This window comes from Poecile atricapillus, chromosome 3 (assembly GCF_030490865.1).
Source record: "Poecile atricapillus isolate bPoeAtr1 chromosome 3, bPoeAtr1.hap1, whole genome shotgun sequence".
NCBI classification, from domain to species: domain Eukaryota; kingdom Metazoa; phylum Chordata; class Aves; order Passeriformes; family Paridae; genus Poecile; species Poecile atricapillus.
In genome coordinates this window covers 70,526,531-70,543,686 of record NC_081251.1, presented here as the reverse complement: position 1 = coordinate 70,543,686, position 17,156 = coordinate 70,526,531, and the positions used below count along the sequence as shown (strand labels likewise).

Below are 17,156 nucleotides of genomic sequence, written 5' to 3'. Positions count from 1 at the left end.
CTGCTGCCAATTTTTGTTGAGAAGCAAAAATTACCCAGATTCTCAGCACTTAACCTTTCATTTCAGTATGAAGCTCTTGACAGTGGTCTGTCCCAGGTGCCTTAGAGCAAAGTGTTAAAACCAAAATAAAACACAAAACCAACCCAAAAAAATTCTCAATAAAAACTCCAAAATCAACACAGAAACTTGGAGTTGAATTAACTATCTGGGGAAAAAAAATCTTACTAATATTGGATATAGCAATTAACCTACACGTCATTTTCCAAACTGCACCTACTATGAAATTTTTGAAGATTTACCTTTTGTTTTATTAGCCTGTATTAAAAAATCCACACCTCCTAAAAACTCCACTAGGCTCCTGGCCTCAATCTCTTTGGAACATATTCAATTGTCTACGCTGTTCACTGTGCAGGAAAACACCTCAGATCTCAATTTGCTGACTTTGACTCAAGCATGCCAACAAATTAAAACAGTTACGATTGCACGCTACAAAGGAAACAGCACACCAACTATGCAGTGCTACAGTTGAATATCATGACTTCCACAACGGTGAAGTTTGCAGTAACTTCTAAAGAAGAAGGATTTTGAACTTGTTGATTCATTGGCCAAGTATAACTACTTTTTTTTAATTTATCAAAAAGGATGATTTACAAAGTCAGTTTTGTAAAGGACCCTCTGGGACAGACACTTGGAACGTAACACATCACAGTCCTCTTTTCTTAAACTTGTTTTAATGACCACAAGTTGTAAAACCTGTTATCTAGTACAGGTACCTTCCACTAGCCACAGAAAAAAACAAAACCAAAACAACAAAGCAAAAAGTGAACAAGTAAAGCATGTATAGAATAAAGGGCAAGGTGTCTTTGGAATCTTCACTCTCAGTGTTCACAGATACACAGGCAGGCAAGAAACTGGCACTCTGGGGAAGAAGGAAAGAGAGAGCTGAGCCTTTCTTCCTCTTTATCATATTGTTAAAATCTGTGTAGATGGGACCATACAATTCAAGTGGTAGCAATCTCAAAGGTTAGAGACACATGGGATTGCACAGAGAAATAAAAACTGTAGAAAATAAACAACCGTAGCTTCCAGTAGCATTTCCTGAGATCTGGAAGCTGGAAGTTACATCCAGTCCTCCCACAAGAAAGTCAGGCAAGAAACCCAGAAGAATTTCCATCTTCATGGTTCCTTGTGTCTATAGACAAATAATCTACATGAAGATGTCCAAAGTCCTACAGGTATAAAAACCAGAAAACTGCAAGTTTGCCGAATATAATATTAATTTGTTCAGCTATTTTGTTAGGACTGTGAAGGACAAATAGTCCGTAACTTTAAGTTCCAGGAAGACATTTTAAATAGACCAAATAACAAAATTTCAGTCTGAATTTCACATTGATCTATTTTGATTACAATTCAGGTATTGGTGTGTGTGATCGGTTTTCTACCTCAAAAATGCCTATTTTCATTTTGCATTTCAGTTCAACAAAGAGCTCCAACCACAGCATTTCCACTTTTGTATAAATTCTGCCATTCCTAATCCATGAAGTTGGGTATAAGGAAGTACAACATCTAATACAACGCACCATGAAATTCCTTTAAGCCTTTATGAAATAAACGCTAAAAACATCATTTAGCATTTAAGATGACAGTGACACTTTTCAAACCTCTTTAAAGCTGATACAAATGCATTTTGTACTCCTTGTCAATCTGAGAGGGTAGAAAGGAAAACTAATCATGCTAACAGTGCTACTACAGTAACACTGCTTATAAATACTCACAATTAACTGCTTTAAGTGTTCCATTTTTGTAATTTAAATTATTCCTTCAGACAGCATAGCTCCCAGCAATGACCACATCACCGCCTACACCTCTTTTTAGAGTTATGCTTTCTATTCTAAGTAACTTATTACAATCTTCCATGAGTCATAATAGCAAAATACTAGTTGGAAGAGTTTTCCACTGGGATGAGTAAGGAGAAGCAGAGGGAAAAGAATTCACTCAGTTGCTATCAGGTGAATTCAGAAAACTTAAAAAGGAAATACAGATTTTCATTGTTTCCATAAATAAAAAACTAGGAACACTTGTAAAATTTTTCTGATGTCATAAATAATGCAAAGTGACATGAATTAGGATTTAAACATCCCAGGCTCAAAAAAAATAAAAATAAAGGATTACTAAAAAGCCAATGCAGCTTCTAACTCCTCATGTACCATTTACTACTGCAGCATGGTAAGCATGAAGCCACTATACTTTTCAGGTATATAAAGTAACATCACAAACATACACAGGTACAAATATGCAATTTTGGGAAATTTAAGAACTGCTATTCTCTAAGTATTGCAAAGTCTTCCATCTATTTTGTTCTATATTTTAAAAGCAGCATTGTAAAATCAGTCTTTAATAATTCTGAAAATCTTGCAAAGCTGTTAAAGTACAACTTCATCTAGTTCATGTTAAAAATAGCAAATGCAACAAAGTCCAGCAATTAGTATTTTAAAAAAAGGAAAGTTTACACAGGATACAAATAAAATCACATCCATAAAGAAAAGGCTCTTTAGCTGAGTTCAGGTAAACTTGGTTTTTCTGTTTTCTGCATTTCTGAGTTACAGAAATTGCCAGCAAAATCTTACTGAAAACATTCAGGAGCACAAAAATATTTTATAAAAGGATCATTCCAGAATCCACTAAAAAAAAAAATCCAAATCCTTGATAAATAAAATAAAAAAAAGTATTACCAGTGAATCAGAAGTCAATATACTAAAGTATAACATTCTGACCACAACTTTTAATGAGACAGAAAAAGCATGAAGAGCTAATGATATTTAAACAGAAGATCAAGACAACTGATCTACTAAACAACAAAACTGATGGAATGAACAAGGGAATTACTGGTCAGGCAACAGATGGCAGTAACTACCAAAAAACCCAACTAAACCCAACACATCCCTGATATGCAGACTGCTGTGAAAGCATAAGGAGGTGTCATTATCTGCTTTCCCTCCTGTAACAGCTTCTCCCTTAAGCATCTGTTACCAGGTTTTATTGGAGACAAATACTGTATTAAGAGATATAGCTGACCTCTAAGAGGAATTTTTGTGTTCTTAAAACTAGAAATCATATTGTATGAGGGTTTTAACTGTAAGAATACAAATTGTTAATACACTGGGAATTAATGAGGATTATATTCTGGTTCTATTATTTTTCTGTAGCTGCTTAAAAACACTTGTGAGATTTTCCTGCACTGAAACAGGAAAACCTACCCATTCCATGAGCCAAGTGATTCTCACACACTCATTGATTAGATGGCCCTGAGCATCCCTATTATTTCCATCTCCTACTTTTAAACCACCTGTGTGAAGATTTGCAGCAGAGACTCCTGCCAGCAGCAGGCCTATTCCACAGCAAGGCTGTTAACTCAACAATGCAAGGTACTTCCACCTTTTCCCATGTTACGCACCACTGTCCAAAAACAAAAGCTGAAAAACCACAAGTTTGCCATATACTTGTACCAAAATCAAGTGTAAAAACACTCTTGGCAATGACTGCAATATTTTTGTATTAAATCAAATAGTCACCTATGCTTTGTATATTCATTTCTCACTCAGCTTACATTTAGGCCTGGAACCTGTAAAACTTAAGCTGCCTTATCTATCAAAAATAGATAGATGAACTTCAGTGGCCTAACCACAATGAAGTTATAAACACATCGGTCTCTGGAAGATTCAAGACAATTAACAACAGTATGTCTGATTTGAAGTTCAAATTACAAGAGTAAAATTTAAAAAGCACCTATGTCTCATCTGATTAGAAACAGCACAACTTACCCTGATTTTTCTTTTTCTTCACCATCTGCATTTACTGTAGGATTTTCCATTTCTTTGATCTTCTCATCCTCTTTATCTTCCAGTTTGGTTTCATCTTCAGTTTTGATTACATTTAAGTCTCTTTCTTGATCAGGTTGAGTAAACACAGAATCTGGCAAATTTTTTTTGTTTCCCTAGGATAACAAAACATTTAGTTAACTCACAAGGTGAAAACAAAGGGTTTAAGAAAAGGCAGACTAAACACACTGATGTTGTAAGAGCAAAACAGTGCTACAGTGTGGGGCTTGTCCTAAAATGACAGCACCTCTGCTGCTTTTCCTTTCGAAAATCTTAAGATAAACCTAACAGTTTAAAGTGCAACCAGCGTCCTAGCTTGTTTTATCACAATGATATAGGCATGTAGCTCCTAGACCTGGACTGCAAAGCAATCCCCAAGACAAACACTTCACAAAGCATGTTTCCACTTGGGATGCAGGAATACCAGTACTGGCCTGTCTGCCATTCCTCCCAGAGAATACCAGCACACAGACCAGAGCTGCCTGCCACTTATATGCAAAAGTATTACAGCTGAGTTGCACACTGACTTGAGGAGCCACACTGCTTCCACAGCAAACACTGAGGCCTGTACACTGCCACACATGAGTTTACAGCCCGGAACTTCCTCTGCTAAAGCCATTGAGTCAACAGTGGGTTTTGAAAGGCCATAAACATTTGTCTCTCTGGACCACCACCATGGTCTCTAAACTACATTGGATCATGTGTACATAATATGGCCCAGGTCTTTGTAGAGCTTCACTGATTACACTGGCACACAGAAGTAACTGCAGAATTTATGAGGGCTTACAAGCATAGCTAAATGAAAATATCAGCATACAGTTATATCAGCAATATAGTGAGCTGTGAGCATGCATTACCCAGATAAGGGTAAAGCTGGACACTAATTAGTCTCCATTTCACCCAGGATGCCCTCAACCAAGTGGAATGATGGAGCTGTTTTCTAACAAGTCAGACATTTTGACATCATGACCTCCTAAAACAGGCATCTAGGGTAAATATAGCTGAAATGTCTTTTCCCGAATTTCCTGAATTAGGTTTACAGTGAGCTTTTGTCTTGTTTTAAATCCAACAGAAATTTCAATCTTTATATTAATTCACAGTTATTAACACACCAACTGACTTTATAAGCTGACTTTCTAAGATATAAGATGAACTTTAAAATGTATTACCAGAACAGAGGGCTTATCATTTTCTTTACTTTCATTATCATTCTCAGCCAACTTTTTTTCTTCTTCTTGTACTACTGCTACTTCCTCCTGCTTGCGCTCGTCCTTGTCCACTTTTATCTCTTTTGCATCCTGCTCTGGTTCTTCACGCATCTTCAATTCTTTTTCTTTTTCACAGTCTTTACAAGGCTTGTTCGTCACTTTCTCTGGCAATGCCATTTGAAATTCAATGTTAGCTGATGTACAATACTCTTCAAAACCATAGAGATATCTAAAAAAAGAATTGTTTGTGATAAGCAAGTTTGATTCAAGAAGGAAAATCCAACCTAGAGATGTTAAACATGGGCAGCAGGTTTAAAGGCTTAAAAAATGTACTACAACCAAAGACTTATGGATTTATATATATTACTCCTAGCACAGGATCACTTCAGTTCACTGTAGTTTTAGCATAAACTTCATGGTTTTATTACTTACTTTCTGTATGCACATTTAACATTATATCCTGCAGCTGAATTTAATACAGGGATTCCGAGATCTTGATAAACTTGCTTCCACACCGCTCCACTTTCAATCTGTTAAAGACAATGAAATCATTGTTTATGAATTAATTCACTGACAAAAAAACTAAAAAATTGACAAAGTTTACAGCTACAGAAAATAAATGTAAGTAATTTCCTCTGATCTATAAAATTATTATTTATCACACACACAGTATTTCACTGTAATGCAAACTGTAGTCTAATGCAATTACTTCAAGCAATTTAGCATTTCTGCAATGCAACAAGCCACAGCAGGCTTTCCTCTCCAGGTGGCAATAAAACAGAGGAAAGAAAATATAACTATCAGAAAAAATCAGTACATCATTTTTATTTTATAGTTAAAGTAATTCTGAACTATCAGAGCTAGAATTTTAATTAAATTGGAAAGAAAAAAATAAGTCAAAGCATTAACAATACTCAGCCGTGGTAGTACTGCACCAGACATAGTGCCTACCAGTCTTTCATTATGTCCTTAGCGTGCCCTTTGGTGACGAAGTGCTGTGATGTGCCCATTTCTGACCATGTGTGAAGGTAAAGCAGATGTACTGCAATACCCAAGTACCACATCCTGTCTGTCAGAAAGGCGTCACTGCTCAAACAGACCTCCTCAGCTGACAGGCTACATTCATGGGAAGCAGTTCAAAGCATGAACAGAATCTGCTTGGCCATGAATTCAATATGTTTCAATTACTCCTCCCAAGACCGGTCTCACTAATCCCAGTCAGCAAATTCTTCTTTACACTGCCCAGAATAAATAGTAATTAAGGGCCTCACATCAGGCCACTAAATTGGTTATCTTTGAGATTTTACTGAGCAGCGGCTCCTTTCACTTGGAGGTAACAACTTTATCAGACAAATGGTTCTTGAAGTATTACAAAAACACACATGCTGGCTGATTTTATGCAACAATAATTAAACATGCTGAGTGGATGTGTAATTTATTTAGCATCTAACTAATTCTGGTTTGTGTTAAAGCATGGTTTTTAGGGCTACAAGGTGTCTTGCACAGTCACAGTAGAAAACTTTCATACATCTAAAGGTCCTGTGTTACTTTTCAGTACTTTACGGAGTAATAAATTATTTCACAATAATGAACAGCATCCTCAGGTTTTATGGCTCTGGAGTACTGATCAAACTAATACTCACGTTATCAAATCCTCCAAGCTTGTGTACAAGTCTGAATAACTTGAAGAGATTCAAATTTCTATATCCTAATACAGGTCGTTTGTTAATAGGAGTCCCTGGGTAACAAAGACAGTTGTTAGGGTGCTTTGAAGTCTTTTTTTCAGAATAATATGAAATTCACATCATATGCACTACTATTAAATACAGTATTTTAAACTCCACCTCCTGCATCTGGTACTTTCTTTTCATGAAACTAAAACTCTTGAGTCTTACTGAACTAGAGGGAAAATGGGTTATGTTATTTAATGCATATATATGCATTCTTCCATACATTACTGAACATGCAGAAATGATGCAAATTTTCTTGCTAACTATAGTATACATGGTTTCATTTCACCCACTGAAACAATTACATCTAAAAATACAATAGTCCTTTCACTGATACTAAAAACAACCCAATTCAACCCTTACCAGGAGCAACCCCACAATGCTTCAAGAGCTGAAACATCCTGTGCTACTGTACTAAGCAGCAGCTATCACACTGTCATCTCTTGTGAACAGTTTAACTCATTTCATATGGCATTAAAGATACTCATTTAACCAGTTATAATAGTAATTTAAATACAGATACCCTCACTCCTGCCTCTACAGACACTGCACTTTTTTTGCAGTATATCAAAACCTGGTAAAGATTTAATGTAATGAATAGTACTGGTTTTAAAAACACCTCAATCTACGGATAATGTTAATGCACTTATGTGATCAGGATTCACAAAAGAAAACTAGTAAATGCATTTTTCCATGACCCAAAAGGTGTGTTGGTATTTTAAAGTTATTAAACTGAGAATAAAGATTCATATGATTTAGAGTATTAAATGTTTGATTTTATACACTGTAAGTACACTATTGCAAATACAGTACAATATATGCAAAACATAATAATTTTTATACATCCATTTAATTCTGAAAGGAGAAATATGGGACTGCATTTTAGGAGATGAGTCAAGTGACAGACTCATCTTCCAAACAGTAGGGACGTCAGAAGGCATGAGTACAGTTTCCCTGTTTCCAAAACTGTACTGCAAAGCAGTACTAATTTACAGACTCAATTTTTCACAGCACTGGTAATTAAAATGCCTACCTCTGTCTTCCATGAACTTGTACAATTGCTGAAGAAAGTTCTCTCGTTCTTCAGGAAACGGCTCTATTTCCTCCTGTTTAAAGCAATGCATGCAAGAAAACTGTCACCATTTTGAGTTGCAGTCCTTCATTAGGAAACATAAGGCAGTGATAATTTAGGTTTAAATGTTTAAGTTTGTTTTACTGTAGTCAGCAACAGGATACAGCACAGAGCAATACATGCTCTCAGTGTTATGCCACATGAAGCCAAGTTTTATAAACTACAGTGTTTCAAAATATATAAAACATTGACTGTAAACATACATCGAAATTGGATTTTTTACTGATCACTGCAGTATCGTAAGTAATACCATAGATCAAGATGTGTTCTCAATTTCGTCCATTTATGCAGAAAGTCTGGGAGACAGCACTATTAATGACCAAGAGATTATATCTGAAATCTCAGCTCTATTTCTACTGCAGTTAAGTGACTCCTTGGTTCCTGGATAGACTACGTCACTTTCAGAGATGAAGTCAAAGAGCAAATGGTGCTTTCACTTTCTTAGGAGTTCTAATCCACTGCACTGGCAAACCGCAGCCAATGGCACTGCATGCGAACTGCCATGGGGTACCAGCTGAGCACGTGCTGAGCAGGATCAATCCCAGAACTGAAATAACAACGGATATTTTGCAAGTTCAGTTCATTGCACTAATAAACCTTTGTATCAGATTTACTTAGATTAATATACACTGGAGTTTCATAACAAAGCACTATGGCTTACTTTATAAGACCTCATAATTTCCTTCGGATATGGGGCTTGCCACATCTAGTAGCAATAAGATATTAATGTATCAAATTCTGAAGAAATTCTGATGACTGAGCTACTGCAAAACAATACACCAAGTATGAGCTGATTAGTTTTTAATATACCTGTAGAGTTTTCAAAATCAACTAGTTATTCAATAATCTAAATGAAATTATTTTTCTTTAGTGTATTTGCATTCCATGTTCATCATTTCCATTCTTCAACTGTCTCCTTGTACTAAATATTAAAGCTTCACCTACCCTGAAGCAAGGGGAAAAATCATACTGTCTTTAAAGTCATACTAAGTTGAGAAAACAACAGAAACAGAATATCATTACTAAACAGAACTGGGAAAAACAAACACAAATAAAAACAAACCCGAAACCCACCAACATCTGAATCTATTTTATAAAGAGATGGATGGCTGAAAATAAGGTCAGGAAAGGCTGTAACTATTATCAAGAATTGGAGATTTTTCTTATTCTGTACTTCCTCTTACCCATTAAATGCACTTGGATGACATCAGAGCAAGCAGGCAAAAGAATTAAGAACCACTATTCACAATATGCTGAAGCAGTTGCCCTTCAGGTATAATTAACAACAGAAATGCAATGAAAATACTCCAATCTTGCAAAGGCAATGCCAGAGGAAAGTCACTGCAAGGGGCATTATATGATGGGCATTTGACACCCAGTGAACCAGCAGAGACCAGAGCAGGCAGCTTTGACGGGCAAGGACAGGCTCGGTAGAGAACTGCAACCAGTATATTAGAGATCGTTTTCACAGGGCAGGGGCACCAGAAACTGGCACATACAGCCCAATTCTTCTCTGACAGGCACAAGGTGATGCTGCAGCCCTGGGTGTAGTACAGATAAAAGCCTAGTTAAGAACACTCATATTGCACAAGCCACGGAGAACAAATTATTTGGGTGGAATAAACGCCAAAACAGGGTAAATTTTTTTTTAATTTTTTTTTTTTTTTTTTAATCTCTCATAGCAGGTACTTGGAAAGGACTTTTACCAGATCATGAGCAGCTACTTGGGTTTCTCATGCTCCTCAGCAACAAGAAAAACATGCTATAGACATTAGTCTCACAGAGCATTTGGGGGAGGGGTGACAGATGTCACTGAACAAAACGTTCAGGAAACCAAATAAAGTTTTGAAGGAATGTATTCTTTTTAAATACAGGGGAAGATAAGGTAAAGGTGATGAAGATGCTGAATAAAACACTCCTTTCCTACTATACAGTCCAATGCCTGAAGGGTACTCCTCCATCTCAAACGTGATAATTCAGAGAGGTGCCAGAATGGCAAGTGAATGAACACTCCTTATTCATTTTTCCAGTAGAGAACAAAGTAACTTTCTAAGAAAGTGTGCTAACGTGGAAAGCTTAGGACCCTGCATGCCTCTGAAAGGCGTTTCTCAGAATTTCTACAGAGCCAATATGTATTATACTATACTAATAGTATCTGTTAATAATCTCTTAATCTGGTTAGACAACAAGGTTTACTTGATAATCGTTTGACGCAGGTATGTCACACTGTCATAAAGTGTCAGAAAGTGTCATAAAGTGGCTTCTACACAGGATAATAAAATCCAGGAAAACAACGTGTTTTTTGCAACACAAATTCATACAGTACTACAGCACAGCACTGAAAGAGAGGGTCTTTGACAACTCTTTTACCTATCTATATTAGATTTCGTAAAGAAAAGGAAGGCCATTTTCCAGTCTCTTCCATTAGAGGAAAAAAACAAACAAGGCAGCAACTACTCTTCTTAGAAGTACAGAGGATTTGCATGGCAACTCCTATTTATATATGATGGAAGCAGGTATAGAGATATGACATATAGAAGAGCATTTACGTATCCACAGAATGGGATGTGAACATACATGTAGGATAGAAGTATCAGTTTTTGAAGCCTGTAGTAACATCTTTAAGAGCTTAAGTTTTCTGCTTTGTTTTGTTCTGGTTTATGGGTAGAAGGACCACATGGATGGCCTAAGGGCCACCAGTGAGAACTTTTCATGTCTTGGGAAGCAGTAGAACAACCTGCAGGTGGATAAAGTCCCAAGAGCAGGCCCACAGTTCCTGTTTGGGAAGAGATGCTGCTTGATAACCAGGAGGCTGTAAGCACAAAATAACAGAAACAAAGAGAAGAAGCTGCAGAAACTGCTCAAATATGGGTGGAGAGAAGACATGTGTCACTGAACACCAAGGAGAGAGAAGAAAAAAGGGAAGTGAAAAAAAAAAAAATTTTGCTTCTGTTTTTGAAACTTCTTACAAGTGACTGAAATCACTGTTTACTAAAAAAGATGATACAGTAAATTTCAAAATATTTGTCAGACATGAAATCTTTATGTCTAGCACATGGAAAGATTAGCTCAAACAATGTCACAGGCAGCTAAGTGGAGCTCAAGAGGTGTTGAAAGAGTACAAGGTCAAATGTTTACAAACGCTGTAGCTAAAGGCTCTGTATTTTTCACCTAAAAATAGTGTGGGAATGACCACTATATAAAGACGATGTGTCTTTCTGCATAGACACAAACCTATTGACATGTATCATGTTCATGGCTGGATGTGAACCTGCTGAGAAAGTTCAGAAATTGTACTGAGCCCAAGGATGCTCAATTCCTTGCTTCTCAAAATCCTAAACAGAGTATCATCCTAAAAAATGCCCCTTGAAAACTTTTGATCAGAGCTGGATAATCTTCTGAGAGCTTAAAGACAAGGAAGAAAGAAATTATAAGTATGGAGAGGTGGCAAAGTCATAACTTCACACTTTTGCAGTCTCCCAACACATTTTCAAGAAATGAATGACTGAAAGATGAAACACTATCTTATGGTATGCCAGAGCCACAATATCCAGGGAGGATGCACTGAGAGAAAGACCCTAGCACAGCCATTTAAGACCCAAACCAGTTCAGTTTCTTATTTACAGTTCCCTTACTAACATGAAATTAAGTCTGCTGCACTACTGGCACTTGCTTAAAAATTAAGAAAACTCTCAAACCCTGGCAACAGAAGAAGTTTTTGAGAGAAAAGTTACAGCAGATACAGCAGATTTACAAATTTAGAGTTATACAGCTGATACAAATTTAGAGTACTACAAGAAGGTACAGAGAAGTAAAAGCTTCAAAAGCCTCTCTTTCAGCCTCTCAGCCAGCTGTGAAATAAAGTTCTTTCCACTAATTTTCTTCTCATCTTCACTTTTTTTTGGGCTAGGAGGCTGGGAGTAAAGAACAGATGATTAGAAAACCAAGCATGAGGTGGGAACTCCATACTTGCAGAACAAAAAAGAGAAGAGAGGTGGAAGTGGAGTGCATGGGCTAACACCTTGATTGAAATTTCTTCTGCTTCTTTACACAGGATGGCCAGAGAAACAGCTTGTGATGAAGCAATTCTTCAGCAGACCAGGGAAAGAGCAAGTTATTCAATAATGCCTATGTTAACAGCATTGCCTTTGTTAACACGTTCCGTGTTCCCTAATTTTAAAAAGGCCTACTTAAATATATACACTCCTGCTAATTTTTATCAGCTGTGCATCTATGCCCTTTACTAATTTCACTTGCCTCTTCCTCACTGCTGTTATCCTCTTTTTCTTTTTCATCCTCTTCCTCTTCTTCAGCTTCACTGCTGGAGCTGTCTTCTTTCAATTCTGTTTTCCAGTTACTAGGAACAGTTCTGTTTTTACGGAATTCAAGTGCTTGGTCAAAAGCTGTAAAAGAACCAGCCTTTGTTAGCACTGCAGGAAGTATCAGTTTGCACAAATATTTCAATTAAAAAAACAGTGATCAGGGGTGATGGGGAAGAGGAGAAGAAGGAAAGACCGCTAACCAAGAATTCCATTCCCAATTCAAAGAACCTCAACAACCACTCCATTTTGTCCATCCTTATTTGTCTTATCCAGTCAAACTGGCCTAATATTCTCTGCACATCAAGGCACTCAGAGCTATTACTAGTATCTTTACCATGTTACTGTCTACAGTAGGATCTTCCACATAGGGCATAAATGAAAATTTAACTGAAGAAACCCCTATCCAACAGGTTTACACTGCAGTTTCTATATATCAAATAGGGAGGGCAAGGAGGAAGAAACAATCACCAGCTAATTCTCAGAGTCTCATCACACAAGCTTAACCTTTCAAATGCACCCACAGTTCCAGATTTTCAAAGTTCATTAAGGCAACTTACTTAGAACTATTAGGGCTCTACTGTGAGAATATTTCTATAAAGTTCTAAAGCAAAATGAAAAATCTATACAACCAACGTGTGCATGTTTGGCATGTCTACACTTAAAGTCAGTGCAGAGCAAATGAGCTATTGTTTTTGGGGGTTTTGTTTACTTAGGTTTTATTTGTTTAAAGAAAAAGTTCCTCTAACTTTCCCTACGTATTCTCTTTCAATATATTATTCTGTAACAAAAGAGCCTATATTTTAGGATCTTTAAGACATGAATCAATCTGCCATAGATTTAGTGAAATTCATGTAACTAAGCAAATACATACAAGTGTTTCTCACAGAAAGTTATTTTTACCTTGTTTTAACAAAGCGTCAGGCTTTGGTGAAGTTTCATTGATTTCCCGGACATCTTTTCTTGGCACAGAAACGCTGGATAATTTAGAAAGTGTTAGAAAATTAAAATATTTTAAAGGTAAACTAACTATACAATACAAAGCTACCACTAAGATTATAATACACTTACTAAATATACATAAGAAGCACATGAAGTATATCTTCATTATTCTACAGTGTTAGTCTGGTACAGTATTAATCAGTAGATTAAAACCAAAACTTTTACATTAAATTAATTTAACTATATGCATTCATTGTGTATTATAGAAAGCATGTTATTTCCACAAACATGTAGTTTCTGGAATCTCCCATATATGTATTACTTTAAGCCCTCACATTAACTTAACATTAGTTTAGAACTGTACCTTGCTTAAAACATATATGAGTATTAGTGTAAATTGTCAATATGAAATTAAAGACTTCCAAATTGAAAGAGCAAAGTACTTTCTGACTTCTACTTTGTCTATAACCAAGGAAGCAATAAATTGCAGCTCTGAAGGATTGAGGTGTAGGTATGTGCTTGCATGCACACATCTTATGTGTGCTTCTTGGGTGATGTGCACTGATGCCTGAAAAACTATCATATGTAAAGCAATACCCTAGACTTAGTAAGTAATTAAACCATAACAAAACTGTTAATACTTCAATATGCTTCCTGCAAAACATTATGTTAAACTGAACTAAGCACAATAAATAGCTGCAACTTTTGAAATAAAAACTAAAACCTAGAAAAAGAATTCTATTGTTGTGAGTTAAAGAACACAAAGTTCTTTATTTTGTTGCAAATACCAGACAGTCTGGTTTCTATGTTTCTCTATCCTTTTTCCCACTTTGAGTAGCACTACTCTTTGCAAGGAGCATAAGATGCAGTTGCAAGTCTAGATTGAGATAAACATATGCCTTACTACCTTCAAACAAGAAAGAGGATTTCTGTGTGTGTGTGTGTGTGTGTGTGGTGTACGTGCAGGCATGCACACATCCCCACCGACCCTTCTGTAGCTGGATAAGCTTACAGCCACTTCCCTGAAAAGCACTGCTCTACTCCAGCCACAGCAGGGAAGAGTTTCAGGCCATTCTTGAAGTCATGTAATGCTGCTGTTTGCCACAATTTTAACAATGAAACTAAGACAGATAGATTTATGCATCCCATTACTAATAATGATAAAGTTCAAGACTAATTTCATCACCATGTAGGCTGTTAACAGTTTTTTTTAAACATTAGAAAAATCTTGGCAGGAACTTACTGAGCTTTATGATATATTAATACTTTACCCAGCACATCTCATGCTACATTTCACTTTAGGTATACATTTTGTTCAATTATCAAACTCTACTACATTCCTACTCACAATTTGCCATCCTTGAATGAGCGAACAAGAATATTGTCTTTTTTCACCGCAATATCATCACTACAGTCGGGACAAACCACCTGCAAAGGTATTACAATTGCAAAGTTTAGAGAGAAAAAGCTAAAACGAGAGTCATAGTAAATATCAGTGTTTCTCTAAAAGCTTTTGTGCTCATTTATCTTTGGCAATCCTGAGATGAGAGCAAGTAAGATCCCTCAAAATATAGGAGTCATGACCTCCTGAAATTACTGAAATTACATGCCTAAGGTCATGCTTGCTCCTGGAGGGAAACTGATGGCTGCTACCAGAAACATAAGAACATTCTGACAAAAGGTCAATTTGTCATGCCTCTACAGCTCATTCTACTCCTCATCCTAAAAGGACAGAAATTTCACCAAGTGCTGCCACCTGACTTAGAGACTTCTTCTGAAAACTTCTGGAAATGGCAAGGATGAGATTACACACAGCATCAAAACCAAAAGCTAACAGGATTTATGAAATGCAATTTTATGAGGGAAGACTTAGAAGTAATTTAGGAGAGAAGATCACCTCAAGTACAAGTATTATGATAGGTTCTTTAACTCAAGAAGTTAAAGCCCTGAGACAATATATTAATTATTCGTTGCAATTTTAAAAGCTATTTAGGTTTTGTTAAACCAGTGTACAAGTCACTAATCAAAAAGCTTCAAGAATTTAATTTAAAAAAATAAATATAAGTAGCCAGAGATATAAAACAGAAAAATAACCCCTCTCCATCACTCATCTGATGTCTCATAATGTGCACAGTTCCTTGAAAGTTAGGAAAATTCTGGCTGCTACAAAACCTCAAGGAGTAGCAAATGACTGTAGCCCTAAGCTAGCCCAGATAAATACCTCTTTTCTGTTAGACCAACTTTTGCCTTTCAGTCCTAATTTTCCACCAAATACAAAGATAGTCAATGGCAAAAGTTGAGTTTTTTTCCTGCTTACATATGTCACTGCCTATGCAGCATTTCAGGAGCTGAAGTCAAAAGCTCCAAGTGATTTGGAAATAGATTTACATATCACAAAGCACAGGCAGAATATGCTCCTCAAGACAAATAAAATTTAACAGAAGTTTCAAAATTCAATGCATTCTACGGTCTGCAAAAAAATTACTTTAGAAAACTACAACATTCTAACTGAAATTAAGCTTGAGTTATAGTTTACAGTGTCAGGGTAAAAGATTATGATTTTCATCCTCTATTTTAAAGTGACAAGTGCAAACTCCTAGCTCTTTAAAGATGGAGAAAGGCTCTTCAGGCTTTAGCTACTGGTTTTCTAGAAGCATCAAGATTTTAGCAGTCAGAAACCTATTCAAAGGTTGGAAAACAGCTTACTATAACCTCATTTAGTGCCTTTACATCAAGCAATATCACCTCAATGTTGCCTGAATCAAGTTTTCTCAATTTCCTTGCAAAACAAACTCCACTGGAGTCATAGGAGGATGAATAAGATGATCCTATGTAAACTCAATTTTCTGAAAATGCTGCAGGATGATTTCCTCACTGCACCTTTTGAAAGCCTTTAAGTACACATAAAACTAAGCAATGCTATAAGGCTTACTAAATCTCACTCCTTGACATAAGGAGCAACTCTCAGATCCTTTTACCATTCCAGTTACTCACTGTACTCACACCTTCCCCACAGAACTAACAAAAACAAGCAAACAAACAAACAAACCCCCCACCAACACAAACATGTGTGCAGGATTAAAACAATGCAGTCAATCACTGAGTCCTCAGAATAATTTTTACCAAATTGAGACTTCTACAGTTTTATATTTCAAGTGATAATCTATCTGGTTATAGGCCTGATATGCAAAGTACTTACTAGTGGTTTCCACTACTAATCTTAATTGTTACTTGCTGTAAAGGTTTAGACTAATCCCTGAACTTGTTTTCACATAATAAAGCTTGCAAAATGTCCTCTGTGCTTATATACAAAGCATCTGTATATAGTATCATTAATAAGAAATAATGCTGAGATACACATTCTTCAGCACATTAAACCTGAATTTTCATTACATTATTCATGTAATTACCATAATACAAAGTTAATGCAAAATTTATCAGTAATAAGATAAGATTACTTTGTTGATACAATAGAGGTAACCTGCTTACACAGTAGAAAACACAAGAGGAATAGCTACTGGGGAGGGGATTACAACAATAAAAACCAAGCCAAACCAAAAACGCAGCTATTTGAGGTATAAATCTGTCCTTTGGCTCAGCTGTTCTGGTTAAATGCAGCATGATGTTTGTCTGCAGAGCCATAAACCTGATTACTAAATTAAGAGTTAATCTAGGATAAGCTATTTCAGAGTTAACAAGCTTCACCCTCAAACTTTATCCCCCCACTGCTTTTCATTTGTTGCAGGAAGTTTTCCATGAAGAGAAGCTATACCAATCTTCAAAGGAAAGCCAAATAAATAATTGTGTATTTTTAGTACCTCTTTGGAGCAGAAGCAACAATTCAGCTCCTCTTTAAGGTATGACACACAGCTGTTCTGAGCAGCACTACACGAGTCACAAGCAATGCCCTCTCAGAGAGGAAACTGCCATGGAAACTGGTATCTGTC

The 17,156-nt window shown here is 36.3% G+C and overlaps 1 protein-coding gene across 5 annotated transcripts in view; it reads right to left on the bottom strand.

The window, feature by feature from the left end:
- ARID4B (AT-rich interaction domain 4B) overlaps positions 1 to 17,156 on the bottom strand; it is an 88,753-nt gene that overhangs the window by 25,608 nt on the left and 45,989 nt on the right. For all 5 annotated transcript variants that reach the window (XM_058834832.1, XM_058834833.1, XM_058834829.1 and 2 more), the window contains exons 9-16: positions 14,558 to 14,637; positions 13,171 to 13,244; positions 12,206 to 12,351; positions 7,850 to 7,922; positions 6,730 to 6,824; positions 5,519 to 5,616; positions 5,048 to 5,315; positions 3,822 to 3,994 (exon numbers count right to left, since the gene is read on the bottom strand). In XM_058834832.1, coding sequence (XP_058690815.1) covers positions 3,822 to 3,994; positions 5,048 to 5,315; positions 5,519 to 5,616; positions 6,730 to 6,824; positions 7,850 to 7,922; positions 12,206 to 12,351; positions 13,171 to 13,244; positions 14,558 to 14,637 — 1,007 coding nt within the window. The remainder of the gene's footprint in view (positions 1 to 3,821; positions 3,995 to 5,047; positions 5,316 to 5,518; positions 5,617 to 6,729; positions 6,825 to 7,849; positions 7,923 to 12,205; positions 12,352 to 13,170; positions 13,245 to 14,557; positions 14,638 to 17,156) is intronic.